Source organism: Schistocerca americana, chromosome 4 (genome assembly GCF_021461395.2).
Source record: "Schistocerca americana isolate TAMUIC-IGC-003095 chromosome 4, iqSchAmer2.1, whole genome shotgun sequence".
Classification (NCBI taxonomy): Eukaryota; Metazoa; Arthropoda; class Insecta; order Orthoptera; family Acrididae; genus Schistocerca; species Schistocerca americana.
In genome coordinates, this window is record NC_060122.1 from 527254134 (window position 1) to 527274790 (window position 20657).

The window sequence follows — 20657 nt, forward strand, 5'->3', positions numbered from 1 at the left end:
TAGTTCGTCAGGCGGCAGGAGAAATGTACACTCCTGACATAGCTGTAGCATACAGCGCATGCGCATCATAGCGGAAATATCCTCGATTGCCGACATATCGGTAAACAGATAACACGGCACAACGCGATCGTAACTTTTAAAGTGAATTTCAGATTCCTTTAATAGTTTCTCTGACACAACTGTTTACAGTTACTATTTCCTCGAATCTGTAACTCATTTAATATCTATAATAATTACCAGTTGCCTTTGCGTAATTGTTAATAATGGAGATAAGACCGAATTAATTTTCTTTGTGACTTATTCGAATGTGCTTGCTAGTAGGATCTGTCTTTGTGCAGGTTCAGAAGTTTCATAGTAATGTGTGATCCAGTTAATGTCTTTAACATCGCAAAGATAAAATATGAAGAAGGCAATATGAAATCGACACCACCTACTTCTCCTGAAGACCAACTTACATGGTATTTATTGATTAATTTCTTGGACATTCATACCAATGATGTCGTCATTTCGTTAGAAATTGTAGTAACAGTAGAAGAAACAGGAAATAACTCAGACGATTGCGTGAATTTTGGTTCAAACGATGATTTTTGTGCTAATTTGAGTCAAGAAGGAAAATAGAGTACCTTCCAAGCTCAAAGAATGCTTGTACAGTAAGAGCTTTCGCTGACAAAGGAAAAGCTGTCAATTTTTTGGCTTCATGAGGAAGAAAACGCTTAAACGTATGCAGTGTGCAAAGCCAGTTTATTTTCGTTAAATCTAAACACGAATTGTATTTTAGTTAAATCTGAACACCTATTGTATAAATGGAAGAAAGATTTACACAAAGTATAAAATATGCACCAAAATAAAACTCGCAGAAGTGAGATATAAAAACAGTTCAAAAGATTTACAACTGCTCTCGAGAGTCAATAGGCCATTACTGAGGGAGATCTACGAGACTGGGCACTCTGAATTGTAATGGAGAAGAATATTACTGATTTCAAGTCTCCTTTAACCTGGTTAAACAGATTCAGGAAATTATATGGAAATCGAAATCGCAAAATTACAAAGTTTACCTCAAGTAAACATGTAGTGCAGATGTCATTAATAGGTAATACAACAGAGAAATTCGAGAGTTGAAGATGGAGCTTCTTGCTATCCCCGAAAGATCATCAGTCAGGTTTCACGCAAACTGAACTTCATCATTTCGAGCGAAAAAGAAGACAGTCACTTGTGCAGACGATGAATGTTATGATACATCCGCATACAAAATTCCAGTGATAGGAATCAGTGAATTGCTGTTTCCACAACTTTATCTCTGACTTAAGGAACATAAAGACAAGTTAGCACTAAAATTTAATAAAACGGACTATTTACTTGTTAAAGTCTTGTAACCGACGTAGCAAAATCTGTAAAAAATAGAGAGAATAGTTTTGAATGGTACATTTGTTACGTCTTTTCACCATTTGCAGAAAATAATTCATTGCTTTTAATGAACTATTGGCCTGGACATAATGACATCTCTGTCTTTAGCAGAACTAATAGTGTGATTCACCCTCCTGATAAAGTATTTCAACATTGTAAACCATTTTGCAGATAATTGTCAGACAAAATAATTTCCAATTGCTCTTTGTCATTTCAAGTCTATCAGCAGAACAGTATTCTTAAACTTCAGTCATTTCTGCACTGTCAGTTTGCTTCACCACATTTTACGAATTTGATCACGTATGCCTGGTATGCAGCACAATATGCACAACAACGGCCACGACCATTTCTTACTCGTTTCCAGTTCTCTCTAAATAAAACTAGTAATTACTGTGAAGTGTCCGAATGCATTAGTTTTTCTTTCAAGTGTGCCTGGTGTAACGAAAATACTGGTTTCGTCATCCAAGGGAGAGTTCTCATTTTTGTGACAACTGTTTCAATGTTAGCAAAATATACACTATTGAGAAATTATGGTAAGAACTATACTAGAGGACATGTTGGCAAATATTTAATATCAACAAAGAAATGTTCCGATTGATAGCTGTCGTCTGTAACATAACAAAATACATTGCTTTGATCTTCTTTCCTCCCCTTGTCACTTGTGTGACAATTACATCAGAAACAGTTTAACTATGCATATGAACTGCAAGTTATCAAAACAGTAATAAAATGAGACATTTTTTGTATGGTTCACGTGATTAAAATTCACGTGTGTGCAATATGGACTTCGTGCAATGTCCAATTGTGACGACTACGTCTGCTTATTCACCGATTAGATCTCTAGGCAAGAAAACTGTTCAGACCGCTGCTAAAAAAGGTTCTTCGTGTGGCAAAAATGAGTAACTGTAACTATTTTCGAAAATACTTGCAATGAACCTGAGCAACTAAAATTTGACCCTGCATTTTTTCGGTGTATTGTAATTGCGTGAAAAGTTTCGGTATAGGTTTCAACATTTTGGGTTGGACCTATTCCTTGTCAATGGGAGGTCTCCATCTTTTTTGAAAGTGCATCTTAATTTACGTTTACATTTACATTCAGATTTACATTGTTTATTTTATACAGTGTGTCCCATTTATCTTGACCACCCTAAATAACTGTTTTTCCAGCAGCAAATTACAAAATGTTCTTTATCCGTCAGGGCGACATCAATCAGCATGATTGCCTTCGTTGTAGCTTTGTTTTTCGCAAAGATATGAACAGCGGTATGACTTTTTTAAAACGGCACCCTGTGTTTTTTATTCAGTAATTCATTTCCTCTCCTAAAGACCTATTCAAAAATGTATCACAGTGTATCATTCACCGAAACACAATGTTATTAGTTACATAATACAACACTGACTTTGAGCCCGGGATCACAAACTCGTCCACTTGCTGGAGTTGTCAGAAAACAAATGAAAACCAAATAAAAACATAACACAAAATTGACTTTGACTCTCCTGTATTATTGCCTGGGAGTAGAACATTCAAAGGTGCTCAGAGTGATAACCCCGGACACCAACACACTGATGCACTCGTTGCATGAAAGAATTATTTACTGCTTCCAGTGTTGCCTGCTGACGCGAATTACAAGCAAGCATGTTACGTTCCTGCATGTCCTCTGGAGTTGTAGGACTATCGCGACAGACAACGTATTTAAAGCATCCCCAAAGAGAAAAGTCCAGAGATTTACATCAGGAGACCAAGCACGCCAAGTAACTGCTCCTCCTCGACCAATCCATCTGGAAGGAAACCTTCGGTTCAGAACACGACGTGCACGCAAGGCATTATGTGCTGGACACCCATTGTGTTGATACCACATAAGCATTAGCGGCACTTCATCCAGAATAGGAGGAAGAATTCGTCTGAGGAAGTTGGCTTACGCTGTGCCGTTTAGACCACCATTGATGAAATAAGGGTCAATAATTTTAGTACCAAGCATCCCACACCAGACGTTAACTCTCCACTGACGCTGATGTTCCACCTGTCTAAGCCATCGTGCGTTGTCGCTGGACCAATAATGCACGTTCCTTGTATCATTGTTTGAGAAGGAACATTCATCGGTAAAAAGAACGTTGATGAAGAAGTTCGGGCTTGGGAGGATTAGCTGCTGTGCCCACTAACAGAACTGTACACGTTTCGGGAAATAATTCCCATGCAAATCTTGATGTAGGTGTACATGGTAAGGATGGAACGTGTGAGAATAAGATATTCACTGGTTTTACGAATGCCAATCTCATGTTCAAGCTGTCGTGTGTTCACATGTGGATTCATAGCAACGGAAGCGAGAACAGTAACTTCGGCAGCTTCGTCTGTGCGAGTGCTACGACGATTGCATTGTCGTGGATTCAAACTTCCCGTTCCCTGAAGCGTCGCAACAAGACGAGAAAACATCCGTCGGGAAAGTGGGTTCTTGACAGGATATCGCTCTCTGTACAGTTCCGCTGCCTGTGTAGCATTTCGCCTACCTTCAACAACAACAACAATAAAAGAAACGTTATGTTGATGCAGTTTGTAGGAAGGACAGCCTTTATTGTATGTCTAGTCTACAAAACAGTATTTAAAAGGACTAAACTACTGTACTAAATATACCCGTACATAAGAAAACAGTATTGCAATTACTGTTCTGCTAACACTTTCCCCATAGATGAGTCGCATTTCTACCTTCTCTTCGTTGGTATACATTATACTCAAACAACTCATCAACTGACGATCGTTAACGGAATGACCGGTGCGCATTCTACTTAGGTTTACATTTGTCCTCTTTCAGCGTCAGCACGTGGATGTGTTCCATTACCTCTATAACCTGCACTAAGCTCTGGGAGTGTCAACGTCAATGTTGTGTTCTGTAATTAATAACATTATGTTTCAGTGAGTGGTACACTGTGATACATTTTTGAATTGGCCTTTAGGAGAGGAAATGAATTACCGAATAAAAAATACAAGGTGCCGTTTAAAAAAGTCATACCGCTGTTCATATCTTTGTAAAAAATCAAGCTACAACGAAGGAAATCATGCTGATTGATGTCCTCCTGAGGGCTAAAGAACATTTGTTGGAAACATTTTCACCGAGCGAGGTGGCTCAGTGGTTAGACACTGAACTCGCATTCGGGAGGACGACGGTTCAACCCTCGTCCGGCCATCCTGATTTAGGTTTTCCGTGATTTCCCTAAATCGCTCCATGCAAATGCCGGGATGCTCCCTTTCAAAGGGCACGGCCGACTTCCTTCCCCGTCCTTCCCTCAAAATGGTTCAAATGGCTCAGAGCACTATAGGACTCAACTGCTGAGGTCATTGGTCCCCTAGAACTTAGAACTAGTTAAACCTAACTAACCTAAGGACATCACAAACATCCATGCCCGAGGCAGGATTCGAACCTGCGACCGTAGCGGTTCAAAATGGGTTCAAATGGCTCTGAGCACTATGGGACTTAACATCTGTGGTCATCAGTCCCCTAGAACTTAGAACTACTTAAACCTAGCTAACCTAAGGACATCACACACATCCATGCCCGAGGCAGGATTCGAACCTGCGACCGTAGCAGTCGCGCGGTTCCGGACTGAGCGCCTTAACCGCGAGACCACCGCGGCCGGCGACCGTAGCGGTCTTGCGGTTCCAGACTGCAGCGCCTTTAACCGCACGGCCACTTCGGCCAGCCCGTCCTTCCCTAATCTGATGAGACCGATGACCTCGCTGTCTGGTCTCCTTCTGCAACACAACCAACAACCAACCAACCAATTTGAAACATTTTGTAATTTTCGTCTGGACAATCAGTTATTTAGGGTGGTCAAGACAAATGGGACACCCTGTATACTCCGAGCCTTTTTGTCTGGCAGGTAGAAATAGTTTTATAAAATATAATTTGATATTCATGTTTTGTAGTGCGTTTTGCTACTGCTGATGTATTCTCAAGCACTTTCCGTTTCCCCCGCAATGAGTTTTACAACAGATATATTACTTTGAATAACGTGTGTTGTCGATGCGTATTATTAAAATGTCGCCTCAGAAAGCTTTTTCTTTCATTTCTACCTGGCATTCTAGTCATCCTCCGTTATATCATCGTTACTGTCGTCATCATCATTATCATCATCATTGTCATCATCATCAACAACAACATCCTCATCATCATCTTCATCATCACCGCCTTCTTCAAGGATTAGGTCTTTTGGACTGTTCCGCCTCAGACCCGTTCACTTCCCTGTCTTCACAGTATGTCGAACGTTTTACTTTCCTATTGGATTATGTGGTATTGCAGCTTTAGTTATCCTATTACTACACAAACTTTGGATATAGTACTTCCAGTTCACTGTATTTTTCACTGGTAGTTCTAATGCTTCCTAAAATTAATTTATGTCTTATAGCGGTGTTTCTTTTATTGTCCTGTAAAGAATATCCAGCTTCAGCGCGGTCGAACATCATCTCTATCGCAACTCATCAGATGTAATGGTCCAACTTTCGCTGCATACAACAGCAAAGGCATAACTATTAGTTTTTAAAGTTGAATTAACTTTTTTTCACTGTTTTAGTGTACGTAGTATGGATTCCCAGAAATATCTGAGCCCAGCCAATCGTAGCTGTACGTCAACTGACTGAGGAAGTTTAACATTCTACCCAAGATATTTAAACTCTCTTACTCTTTCATTGTTTGATTCACCTATAAAGTTTTGTCTCTTACGGGTTTCAATCATTGAAATGCCATCGTTTTCGTTTTATTTTTCAATATCCTCATTCCGTATTTTGCAGCAATATGTCTCAGTTTTTGTACGGCGGCTTCAACCTTTTCCTCAGATTCTACTATTATAAGCTCATCATCAGCGATAAGAAGCGTCATGAAATTAAAATTATCACTTGTTGATGTGTCATTCAACGTAGTCCACCATTTATGAATGATGTCAATGTAAACAATGAAAATAGTGGGGGACACAGAGAATCCTTCTGTAACTTTCGATTAATGTGGACAGATTCTGTTCCATTCCTTACAGTACGGATTCTTATTTTGTTACTTTTGTGAGATAAATTGCAGTAACCGGGTTTGCTCCTATATCCTTTACTGATGCCAGTGGCATTCCGTTTTACCTCAATTACAACAGCCTTGTTTCAGATGCTTTTTCTGCGTCAATACAAAAGAAAATAGTAGCACAGTTTTGCAACTTAGCTCGAATTGCGCACCGATCAGGGGGAATGGGCAAATGGAATGACCACGCATCCCAAGAAAGCGTTCCCCGCTTTCGCACAGAGGACGATTTCCCTCGGTACATGGGGCGCCATTGTTAGTAATCAGGGTTGTGGAAGCGGACGTTGCAGCCTATGCCAATCAGTATTCCATTGTCTCTGATCTTGCATTCTTTGTAGTCGGAAGAGTGGGTGATACGGGCTTCAGAGGAGCAGCCGCGAGGGAATGCAGGCACGCACACAGACCTCTGCACTGCACTTAAAATAGCCCGTGGAAGAACACGACACTATACTTCTATATACATATACTATGTTTTCGTATTAAGGTGAGGTTAAGCGAATCCGTAATATAAAGCTAGGTTGTCCCTGACATCTAGAGGTGTCATATTTAATAGTGAGTCACAAGATTCTTTTCAAAATTTGGGTGTACCGCCGCGCCGTATTATGAAACACATAAATGCTAAATATTAAATTCACCGAAGTTTCACCCTTATCTCAGGCCCTCAGTCTATACCCTGAAAAAGGCCGCTACAAATTCGGTTGTTTGAATATTTTACCATTTAATTACTTTTTTAAGATGATACGGCGGTACAACCAAAAGGATTTAATGGGATTTACGTCAGCCGCGGAAGCCTGCGTACAGGGTTATTACAAATGATTGAAGCGATTTCACAGCTCTACAATAACATTTTTATTTGAGATATTTTCAAAATGCTTTGCACACACAAAAACTCAAAAAGTTTTTTTAGGCATTCACAAATGTTCGATATGTGCCCCTTTAGTGATTCGGCAGACATCAAGCCGATAATCAAGTTCCTCCCACACTCGGCGCAGCATGTCCCCATCAATGAGTTCGAAAGCATCGTTGATGCGAGCTCGCAGTTCTGGCACGTTTCTTGGTAGAGGAGGTTTAAACACTGAATCTTTCACATAACCCCACAGAAAGAAATCGCATGGGGTTAAGTTGGGAGAGCGTGGAGGCCATGACATGGATTGCTGATCGTGATCTCCACCACGGCCGATCCATGGGTTTTCCAATCTCCTGTTTAAGAAATACCGAACATCATGATGGAAGTGCGGTAGAGCACCATCCTGTTGAAAGATGAAGTCGGCGCTGTCGGTCTCCAGTTGTGGTATGAGCCAATTTTCCGCGGGCTACGCGTGAAACTTGCCCGCACGCGTTCAACCGTTTCTTCGCTCACTGCAGGCCGACCCGTTGATTTCCCCTTACAAATTCATCCAGAAGCTTTAAACTGCGCATACCATCGCCGATTGGAGTTAGCAGTTGGTGGATCTTTGTTGAACTTCGTCCTGAAGTGTCGTTGCACTGTTATGACTGTCAGTGCATTTCAAGCACGACATACGCTTTCTCGGCTCCTGTCGCCATTTTGTCTCACTGCGCTCTCGAGCGCTCTGACGGCAGAAACCTGAAGTGCAGCTTCAGCCGAACAAAACTTTATGAGTTTTTCTACGTATCTGCAGTGTGTCGTGACCATATGTCAATGAATGGAGCTACAGTGAATTTATGAAATCGCTTCAATCATTTGTAATAGCCCTGTATTTAAATCACAGGATTTTTCTTTATGTCCTCTTGACAATTTCCACCGCAGAGGAACTTTCTCGTCTATTTGAGCAGCAATTTACCGAACGGAATTTCTCTAGGAGCACTTAACGATCACCCATTCCGTAGTTTTCTGTATACACTCATGTTACGAGACACAGTGACCTAACTCTGTTTATGCATCTCCAATGAAGAATAAATATTCGTGCCAGAAAGAGAACTCGAATTTGGAGTCCCTGTTGTTAGCGAGCCTTCACCTTCCTATTCCGCTATCCAATGACTGCTCGTGGCCGCCGGCCGGTGTGGCCAAGTGGTTCTAGGCGCTACAGTCTGGAACCGGGCGACCGCTACGGTCGCAGGTTCGAGTCCTGCCTCGGGCATGGATGTGTGTGATATCCTTAGGTTAGTTAGGTTTAAGTAGTTCTAAGTTCTAGGGGACTGATGACCTCAGAAGTTAAGTGTCATAGTGCTCGGAGCCAATTGAACCATTTTTGTCCGTGGCCACGCTCAATTTCTGTGGGAGTCGACGTTCTCTCCAAAACTGTTTTGCATTTTTATCGTGATTTTAGCTTCAGCTGCAGATTCATTACAGGCTTTTCAATTTCCTCTAGATATGAAAATTGCCATACTAACTCATACTTGCTACAGAATTTCACAAAGGATTACAAGAATTTACGTCCGACATCTAGGTGAGTTGTTAACGTAGGTAGCTGCCATCTGTAGGACCTGAGATCCATTCCCACTGCTGACAGAGATTTTTTTCCTTGCTCAGAGGGCTGGAACAGGGTCCAAAAAGCCTTATGATATCAGTTAAAGAACTACTTCAATAACAAGTTGAAATTTATTTTGGAAATTCAACTTAACAGTAATAGGTACAGATGTCCTACCTAAAGCGACACATGAACATTTGTGCCCAACTGGGACTCGAACCTGGATTTCCCGCTTCTAGCATGCGATCTCCTTACCACTAAGGTTGTCTCAGCTTGCTCCCTGGAACGATCTTACCATCCAAAAGTCACAAAGTTATAATTTCTTCTCATAGATTATTATTTCAATTAAACACACTGGCATATATCACCATTATTGTGCTGTTTCCCCTCTCTCTCTCTTTTCACTATCGTTGTTATTTTCATCACAGTTCCGTGTCGGTTTTATATACACTATTAACCATTAAAATTACTATACCAAAACAAAAATGCAGATGATAAACGGTATTCATTGCACAAATATATTCTAAAAAAACTGACATGTGATTGCATTTTCGCGCAATTTGGGTTCATAAATCCTGTGAAATCAGTACCCAGAACAACCACCTCTGGACGTAATAATGGCCTTGATACGCCTGGGCATTGAGTCAAACAGAGCTTGGATGGCGTGTACAGGTACAGCTGCCCATGGAGGTTCAACACGATACCACAGTTCATCAAGAGTAGTGACTGGCGTATTGTAACGAGCCAGATGCTCTGCTCCATTGACCAGATGTTTTAAATTGGTGAGAGATCTGGAGAATGTGCAGGCCAGGGCAGCAGTCGAACATTTTCTGTGTCCAGAAAGGCCCGTACAGGACCTACAACATGCGGTCGTGCAGTATCCTGCTGAAATGTAGTGTTTCGCAGGGATCGAATGAAGGGTAGGGCCACGAGTCGTAACACATCTGAAATGTAACCTCCACTGTTCAAAGTGCCGTCAATGCGAACAAGAGGTGACCGAGACGAGTAAACAATGGCACCCCATACCATCACGCCGGGTGATACGCCAGTATGGCGATGACGAATACACGCTTCCAATGTGCGTTCACCGCGATGTCGTCAAACACGGATGCGACCATCATGATACTGTAAACAGAAACTGGATTCATCCGAAAAAATGACGTTTTGCCATTCGTGCACCGAGGTTCGTCGATGAGTACGCCATCGCAGGCGCTCCTGTCTGTGATGCAGCGTCAAGGGTAACCGCAGATATGGTCTCCGAGCTGACAGTCCACGCTGCTGCAAACGTCGAACTATTCGTGCAGATGGTTGTTGTCTTGCAAATGTCCCCATCAGTTGACTCAGGGATCGAGACGTGGTTGCACGATCCGTTACAGCTATGCGGATAAGATGCCTGTCGTCTCAACTGCTAGTGATACGAGGCCGTTGGAATCCAGCACGGCGTTCCGTATTACCCTCCTGAACCTACCAATTCCATATTCTGCTAACAGTCATTGGATCTCGACCAACGCGAGCAGCAATGTGGCGATACGATAAACCGCAATCGCGATAAGCTACAATCCGACCTTTATCAAAGTCGGAAACGTGATGGTACGCATTTCTCCTCCTTACACAAGGCATCACAACAACGTTTCACCAGGCAACTCCGGTCAACTGCTGTTTGTGTACGAGAAATCGGTTGGAAACTCTCCTCATGTCAGCACGTTGTAGGTGTCGCCACCGGCGCCAACCTAGTGTGAATGCTCTGAAAAGCTAATCATTTGCATATCACAGCATTTTCTTCCTGTCGGTTAAATTTCACGTCTGTAATACGTCATCTTGGTGGTGTAGCAATTTAATGGCCAGTAGTGTACATTTATATTTGGTGACGAACTACAGTTTCCAGTACTGAAACCCATTTCTGAATTTCAGCTTAATTGTAGTAGATGAAAGTTTAATACCTTAAACGTCATATAAAAATTCATGCTGCAGTGGGACCCGAACCTGAATTCCCACATTTTCGCGAGCCGTCGCCTTACCGCTTACTGTAGTATCATCCGAAGTGTGAGGTTCCAATTCAAGGTTAGTACCTAGCAACGAAACCACAAGAGAAGATAGTCTCTGCAAGCAGCATCGAGGAATGAGCGATATCGGCGTTGCCACGCCCAGAAACCTTTCACTACGCCGCTGCAATCGCCGATTTCGGCCGAACGCATTACCGCTCTGCCCAGTCCGTGATCATCGACAAAGACGACAGCATCGTCTGCTAGCAGGCCCGCTGTGTCATCAGTTTATAGTTATAGTTAAATATACTCTTAGTGACAGACTTGTGCTGTATATTGTCTGCATAGAGTTATACGTTAATGTTCAGATACAGCTGTCACTATTCATGACTTACCTGCAGGAATGGATTATACGAGGTTAAGTAATTGCTATCGATGTTGTAATAAAGTGAACTAATGTATCGTGTGTTACAACATTCACTCGACTTCCTTCCGGAGCAAAGTTAAGAAACCACCATTGTACGAGGAGCGTTCGAAATGTAATGCAATATATTTTTTTTCTGAAAGCAGATTGGTTTTATTCAGGTTTCCAGTACGCCCTACGTGTCCCCACTCTTTTGGCTAAAAAATCCCACTTTTCAACGTAATCTCCTTTCAACTCGACGGCCTTACGCCACCTTAACGCGGGATCCTGCATGCCGGAATGGTAGCACTCTACCGGTCGATGTCGAAGCCAACGCCTCGTTGCATCAATAACCCCCTCGTAACGTGCAAGCAATTCCACACAGTTGGTCCTTCGTTGCTCTTTATGTTCTCCTGTTAGCCGGGGAGGAACGCAGCGGGCACATTCCTTCGCGTACCCCAAATGGTGGAGTAGTGTGTCAGCGGTATCAACAGAGACGTCCAGTTGTGCAGCGAGGTGTCTGTGATCCGCCGATCGTCTCGGATGAGAGTGTTCGCACATTACAACATTGCAGAAGTCGCAGCTGAGAGCCTACGAATATCTGCGATTCTCTGGTTTCCCGCCAAAAGAAATTCAGTGACAGCTTCTCCGTTACAGATGCCATTTTGAAGGGAACGTATAGCTCCGCTACCTATCGGAACTTTCTGAATTAGAGGGCCTCAAGAGGGAATATTCCACGATGTTCCACAACAAATTCCTCACTCTTTACAGGTGAAACTGGCCGAGGAAAAATGTGTTGCATTTACATACTGAACGCCTCTCGTATCAAAGAGTGTATTTTGTCTAGTACAACGCTTATGCTACCCGATCACGCTCCATGGATCAAACCAATCTTGCGTATGTCACGCATTTATCTATTTCTTCTCATCCGTCATTAAAATTGATAGATGTATGATAAAAAGAATTTAGGGTCGAGCTGAGAAGAGTGCTCGGATAGCCTATTGGTAGGCGACCACTCGTGATAGGCGAGACGTCTGTGTTCGAGCCCCAGTCCGACAGAAATTTTCATATGTCGCTTTGGGTCGTACATCTGTATCTATAACAGTTAAGCTGAATCTCAGGTATTAATATCAATATTTGAAACTAGTTCGTAATCAAGTAGAAATATGATCGAGAAGTAGCGTCTCTAATGTTTGCAAAGCTGACAATGGCCAGGAGAGTAGTGTGCTGACCCATGTCCGTCAGTATTGCGTTCATATGACATCACTGGTTGAGGATGAAACAGCGGTCCTGATTGGCCAGTCTGGCCCAAAACTCGGAGCTTGCTGTCACTGTATAGGACAGCAATAGCATAACTACTGTACCTAAACCACTCAAATAAAGCGGTCAGCGCAGTGGTGTTTCGCTTCTCTTTGCTGCCATAATCTATAGCGTATAGCGTTGCTGAAGTACATACTTGTCTGTTGTTGTTAATGACTATATTTGGAACGTCATAGTGAATGGCTGATTTTAAGAAATAGTTTGTGGCACTGTGGACACTACACTCGTAATCTGGGTGACCAGAATTCAAATATGCCTTCCAAATTTCAGTTATATGTGGATTTCATTAATTCGTAAGGCGTACCTGACTCTGAGTCCGTTAAGAGGGATGTTCGGCCACCTATTATAAGGTTCTTCCAATTGGACGCGTCTTTAGCGACCAGTGCGCCATTAACCTATTCCAGTAATTCAACTGGTGAAAGGAGGCCTACTTGGAATCTGAACCACGTGTCATTTCTGGCAAATCTTCACATCGCTCACAGACGGAGGCTAGCGTAAGAGCAACCGGAAAAACGAGTATCTGACCGGTATTCGATTCTTTCACGATACTGTCTCCAGGCTCGCATACCTTGAAGCCCTGCTGTCGATCTCGTAGATCACAAAAGACGAATCGTCACATATTTAAATAAAATGGGCCCTGTTATCATACTTCTCCCCTTTCTCTACAGTTGAGGTACTGCTAGGTCTCAAGTCATATGTTAATCCTATCTCGATTGACAGATAACGAACACTCCAGGCATCAATTCCTTCTTCTGAACTGTTGTTGACGACAAACTATTACCTGTCCTACATTCATATAACAACAAGACAACACTCCATACGGTATGTTCTCTGGAATGTAAGCACTTTGTCCACAGACTCGTCACTATTTAAAAACGTGTGGGACATTTCCATTATCATCACAACCTCCAGTGTCTTCCTTTACCATTATGGAATTGCTTTTAACTAAAACGGAGCCCACAAAATATGAAACGGGAGGAATCCACTAACATGAAAATATGTGTCTGATATAACGAGAGCAAAGACTTACTTACCTGCTGACCTCTTCCAAACTGTGCAGGTAGTCGATGGCATCCGACGTGTTCTGGACTCGTTTCACAGCCTCCACGTGGAATGACCCGCGGCCAGGACGCAGGCTTTGGAAGATCTGCTGTAGTCTCAGCAGACCTGCAGGCATAATTGTCAGGTTGCTTATAGTACGTCTCAGTACCATTTACACTTTTTTATCCATACAAACAAATACAAGTAGATCCTTTGTTTCAGTAGTTATCCTTAATGTTAAATGGAACACTATCACTTTCATAAGTGTTAAGTTTGCCTGGGGCCTTAGCATGCTCGCAGTGTCTAGTCTTCCCACAATATTATTCTTGAAGAATCAAGTTTGCCAAGGCCGCTAGTAATTTTTTTATTACTGTACCGGTTTCGATAGATCTACGCTGTGATCACCGTGTCCTGTAACATTATTACAACACTGAAAGTCACATAGTGATGGGTCAAATTGTAATAAAAAGTGGTAAGCAACACCAGCATGTCATAAGTAAAGTAGCACATAATCAGAATATACATGGTGTGTTGAAGTTGCAGCATACGTTATCCTAGGTGTATGCTGGAAAATCAGCACAACCAGTTGTCCTAAACCAACACAATACAGTCGACAAGTAGAGCTACCATACTGTGCTGCTACATTACAGTATTCATTCTGTACTCTACACATCATCCCACATCGAATAGAGACACTGATACTAAGACGACTGGGGGGAAGCAGACCGGAATATCAATATACACCTCAATCAAGATCATCTACTGGATACCTATTACTAGGAAAGGTCCACTTCACAATAGGGGCACGATGAACGAAACGAATTGTGTATTTCTGGGCTTAAGAACTCCTGGTAAGCTCTCATCAGTATATGTTAAAATCTTTGTACTACTCAGTTCAAAAAAGTTTCCTAGTTTTCTCTCACTAAGCCGGCCGTTGTAGCCGAGCGGTGCTAGGCGCTACAGCCTGGAACCGCGCGACCACTACGGCCGCAGGTTCGAATCCTGCCTCGGCCATGGATAAGTGTGATGTCCTTAGGTTAGTTAGGTTTAAGTAGCTCTAAGTTCTAGGGGTCTGATGACCTCAGATGTTAAATTCCATAGTGCTCAGAGCCATTTGAACCATTAGCCCATTATAAAGCACCAGTGCCTTTGTTATTAAGAAGTATAATGCAGTTTTCCTTCGGACACGCATGCGTGTTCGAAGGAACATTGCATCGTACCTTTTAACGACACAGGTACTGCTTTTAACAACACAGGTACTGCTATTCCCAGTTTATTAACCAGTGCCAGGCCACCGACAGTCAATAAATTTGTCCTTCCTGGACAGAAATATACGTACGTAAAGTTGTGACACATGAATGACGACATGTGGAAGTATTGGTATGCGTGCACGGCTAGCCACAGCGGTTAAGGCGATCGATGGTGTAAAGTGGGAAGGCCGGTTTCGAGTCCCGACCCATCACCAATTTTCATCGTCGTCCTTTCAATATACAGCCTTGGTGTTTTATATTCGCCATTGACAATACATTCCCATATCACATTCGTTTGTTAAAAAGGCTTAATTTAATGTAAACCTCACTACTAGGTCTATCTTCTTTTCATTATGTTTGAAACGTCTATTTTGTGTAAAAGATATTCATCGTTCGGAACGCTCCTCAACCACGTGGGACAACGCTACGACCAATACCAAACTGCTTGGCTACGTTCGTCACACTTCGTCTTTCTTAGAGTTTCCCGATGATTCTTCCAGGTGTGAAGTCATCCAAATGATGTCTCTGCGTCATGTTGTAATGAAGGAAACTTCCACAGTTCACTGTAACTGCTCGCTGACTGACACACGCTGTCTCTTCCCCCTTCCATCAGCTGCCTCGTGTTGCGCGGTCAGCCCCTTTTGCCGCTAATAATCACGATGGCCATATGACGGGGCTGGGAGACCTCTGGCAGCATCTCCCGCGCTCTCAATCTGATATTCAGAGCAGTGTATTTTAATGTAATAATGATAATTCGATTACATCAGAGAGTATTACGTTGCCTTAGCATTGCATTCAAGTAAATGCTATTCAAAGAAATACAGCCTTTTAAAAGTATATGTCGTCAATTTGTGAGGCTCGTGTGCCATTAAATTAATTTAAGAATTACAATAGCAATAAAGTCTCACAACTCTGATAACATTGTAATTTACACAATATAAAAACAGAGGTTTGTACTGACAGTTATCAGTATTTCACTAATGACTATGGTTATAAATAGTCTCCACGGGCCGGCCGGGGTTGCCGAGCGGTTCTAGGCGCTTCAGTCTGGAACAGCGCGACAGCTACGGTCGCAGGTTCGAATCCTGCCTCGGGCATAGATGTGTGTGATGTCCTTAGGTTAGTTACGTTTAAGTAGTTCTAAGTACCTTAGAAGTTAAGTCCCATTGCGCTCAGAGCCATTTGAACCAATCTTCACGGTTTTGCCGCCAGATGACATTGTGCATATTCCAAAACTATGGTTTGAACAGTGGTTTGGTAAGTCTGGCTACAAGAGAGTGTAAATCAGGGAAATGCAGTTTCTTTCAGTCATTTCCGCCTGAGGTCAGGAAGCGACTATTTTCATTTTTTTTTCTTTCCTTATTGGAGGGTCTTTCCCTTTCCATCTACTCGAAGTCGACATCCAGACAGTGAACTCATTTAGCAGTGTCAAACTTGCTGTTGACAGTGAGTAGATCGACCTATGCTTATGGCCACATGGTATTCGACGTGAGTATTCTATCAGACAAGCAGCTGAAAAATACAGGGTCGCGCAGCTGCCTCCGCCAATGGGTTTTATGCAATCCGCAACGGCTTCAAATACCGCACACCAATTTTCACGCTCTGTGATTCACAATGACCCTACTATTAGCCCCGCCCCCCCCCCCCCCCGCAAAAAAATTAATCTAGTTTCTCTAGAGGCTGTAGTTCTCAATTTATTGAAGAAAAATATACATAAGCGACCTTGAAATGCGTTCTTCGTGATTAACTCGAAAACCATTGCCTCCAGCGAAAACGTATCACAGCGCTAAATTTAACTACAATAAATTTTCCACAAAAATATAACTTTTTATTTTAATTAATTAATTAATTTTATTTTTGGCTAACAGTTCGCAGTTTGCATATAATGAGCAAGACAATGTGAAAACATCTTCATGGTTTTTGAATGGATTGCTGTGTGACAAATAACTTCACATTTCTAGGATACTTTGCCCTGTTTGAGACACTTAGTTCTCACGATACTTTACTCTTTGAACCTTAGCTGTGAACTCCGAAAGCTGATGATTTAAAATATAAATTTTTGTAGTGCCTTATTTCTGTATGGAAAGGGGGAGGGACGGGGGGGGGCTGATCATAATCCTCACGCCCCCCCCCGCTCCTGCAACTACGAAAAAATAAAAAAATTAACACATCAACATGAAATTTATTGTACACAACGCAGCAGACACTGTTACTGTGTGATTTGATTTGCGAGTGCAGTCATTCCAACAATCAGTCCTTCGCTGGCAGGCTACGCTTCAGTTTACTAAGAAAATGAATTTGGTTGTGTGGTGTGCGTACTGTAAGACTTTCGGTACACACACCATCAGATTATTTGACTTGTCGCTGTAACGAAGTAGGCGAGTGTCAGCAATATGTCTCGTGGTCTTATCGTGGCGTGTTTATCTTCTGCCGTTAGGTCAGACGATAGAAATGCCACTTGCACGCTTAGAGTAGCAGATTGACGGTGACCAACTTTAAACAGAACTTAATTTTCACACACATTTATTAAAATAATAAAAAGCATAGAAATAACTTAACTTGGTTCTGGATGCTATTTACAATTGACAAAGTTCCTTTGGTCTTGGTACGTTAGCCTTATTCTCACATATCTCTGATACTTGACAAAGTGTCTACACACTTCTCTTCGTGGCTATGTACAGGAATATGATAATCTTATTAGGCGCAGAGTGAAACTGGACTGCAGTCTAATGCAGACTGATGCAGACTGACTAATCGGAGGTCTGTACACTCGTTATAATACCTCGCGCGTTAAGGTTCTATGTTAGCAGCAACCTCATTGGCTGCGTTACATATTAATACGCGGATCGGCGGAAGCAGCATTTGGTCCGTCTCTATGACAGCGCCATCTCATAGTGCGGAGACGGACGAGCGCTGCGCCTGCGCTGTTGTGCTTAGCGGGGCGCGCTCTAGTGGGAAAGTTGTGTACGCACTGACTACGCGAAACTATGTACACAACAGGTTGAGAGCAAAGTTCGAGGGCGAGTCAAACGAAAACCTTAAATATTGTTTTAAATATTATTTACTAAGCAGAAGTAATACAAAGCTGCATCACTTTTCAACATAATCTCCCTCACGCTCAATGCAAGTTCACCAGCACTTACAAAGTGCATAAATTCCTTTAGAAAAAAATTCATTTGGTAGTCTGCGCAACCACTCATGCACCTAATGGCGTACCTCTTCATCAGAACGGAACTTCTTTCCTGCCTTTCCGTCTCTGAGTGGTCCAAACATGTGGAAATCATTTGGGTCAAGGTCTGGTGTGTATGGTGGATGACGGAGACACTCAAAATGCAGGTCTGTGATTGTTTCAACTGTTGTACGGGCAGTGTAGGGCCTTGGATTGTCATGTTCCACAAGGATACCTGCTGACAACAATCTACGTCGTTTTGATTTGATTGCAGGCCGCAGATGATGCACTAGTGACATTGGTCCCTCTAGGCATGTAATGCCCCAAAATGACGCCTTTTTCGTCCCAAAAGAGAGTCAGCATAACCTTGCGTGCTGATGGTTCTGTTCGAAACTTCTTTGGTTTTGGCGATGAGGAATGGCGCCATTCCTTGCTCGCTCTCTTCGTTTCCGGTTGGTGAAAGTGAACCCAGGTTTCGTCCCCAATAACGATCCTTGCGAGGAAGCCATGACCTTCTCGTTCAAAGCGCCGAAGAAGTTCTGCACAAGCATCAACACGTCGTTCTCTCATTTCAGGACTCAGTTGCCGTGGCACTCATCATGCAGACAGTTTGTGAAACTGGAGCACATCAAGCACAATGTGGTGTGCTGACCTATGACTAATCTGTAAACATGCTGCAATTTCAGTCAGTCTCACTGAGCGGTTTCTCTTCACTATGGCTTCAACAGCTGCGATGTTCTCTGGAGTCACAACTCGTTGTGCCTGACCTGGACGAGGAGCATCTTCCACTGAAGACCCACCATTTGCGAACTTACTGTTCCATTCGTAGACCTGCTGCTGTGACAAACATGCTTCACCGTACTGAACCTTCATTTGTCGATGAATTTCAATAGGTTTCACACCTTCACTGCGCAAAAACCGAATAACAGAACTCTGTTCTTCCCTGGTGCAAGCCGCAAGTGATGCGGCCATCTTTATACTGATACTGCGACGGTATATGCGCATCTGCACTATGCTGCCACCTACAGGCCATTCTACAACCTGTGTGTAGCACGCTTACGAACTTACAGGATAACGGCGCGAAATTTATATTTGTTATAACGAATTTAAGGGTTTCATTTGACTCACCCTCGTAATTTCCGCGCCTACCTGATGACAGATTTTGAATCTGACAGGTTTTAAAACTTTTATAGGGAAATAAGTGAATAATAAGTAAGTTTTATTACTTATACATGTAACATCTCGTCCAGTACAAACTGATTGGGCCGGCCGGGGTGGCCGAGCGGTTCTAGGTGCTACAGTCTGGAACCGCGGCGGCAACGGTCGCAGGTTCGAACCCTGCCTCGGGCATGGATGTGTGTGATGTCGTTAGGTTAGTTAGGTTTAAGTAGTTCTAAGTTCTAGGGGACTGATGACCCCAGAAGTTAAGTCCCATAGTGCTCAGAGCCATTTGAACCATTTTTGAACAAACTGATTTGTTGACGATTTGTTTTATTGGCCACAACACTGCCACTGACTGCAAGAGCGTACTGTAGCTTTAATTACTACTAGGGCTGTAATTTGGCGGCCGGCTATCAACAGCCCTGGGTAAGAACTAATTTGGAAGAGGATGAGGTCCGCGAGCCGCCGGCAGCGGCAGGCAGAGCTCAGAGGCGCGGCGGCGGCGGCGGCCAGGGCGACTCTGCTGCGGCTGCCAATCGCAGTGGCCGCTAACGACCGGCTGACTAATGAATGATTACACGGCGGGCACAATGGCGCGGAAACCGACGCAAGTGCCGCCTGCAACTTTAATAGTCGGCGCCGTCGCGCGCTCCGCTACGTCGGCCCACCCGACAACTGCCAGCGCCACGAGCCGCTCTCGCAGCACTCCGCGCCGCAGTTTAACGGGCCATTTAAACATTAAACGTTCCCATTACCGACCTCTCCCCGTGCCTGCCCCCAACGATACACGTAATTTCAGTCTGAAAATGCAAGTATAGCGCCCTGATAGTGCTCACTGAGGCATGCTGACTACCAGGGGTAGTCATTATGTTCTAATTACCTTCTGGAAAATCCACAGTGAGTCCATGACACTTCGTGATTGGTGTTCTCCTTTTCTACGCATTCGCCGTTGAGTGCGACATATTTTCCTCAATGACTGACGCCATTTTAGATGATTTGCTTGCGGAAACTTTAATTTTGGCTGGTCAGGAAACTTTGCATCTCGAAAATCACCTCTTCGTCGTTAAGGAAATGGCTGCCATACAATTCTTTCTTTATCCAAGGAAATAGGAGGCAGTCATTGTGTACCATGTCAAGAGATTTCAGCCTTTTTACAAGTTACTTTTAGCGCAACAACAAGTGTCAATGGTGTGGCAACCTCCACTTCGCTGCTGCATGTTGCACCGAACCGAAGACTTCTATACTTATTATGTTATTGTACAATGTCTGTATTGCAAATTCCCGTTATATGATGTTCCTTCAGATATCCGCAGCTGCTCATTAGCTCTAGATTACTACTGCAACAGGATATAAAACAGGGTATTTCGTACATAATTACAAGTTTAACATCCCATTGGAGATCTAATAACGATAATTAACTAATGTATAGCTGATAAATTATGACTTA

General features: G+C 43.0%; 1 protein-coding gene across 1 annotated transcript in view; it reads right to left on the reverse strand.

The window, feature by feature from the left end:
• The window catches only part of LOC124612968 (glutamate receptor 1-like), a 1095838-nt gene that overhangs the window by 349571 nt on the left and 725610 nt on the right, over positions 1-20657 (reverse strand). The window contains exon 5 of the mRNA XM_047141496.1: positions 13624-13756. Within this exon, the coding sequence (XP_046997452.1) occupies positions 13624-13756 (133 nt within the window). The remainder of the gene's footprint in view (positions 1-13623; positions 13757-20657) is intronic.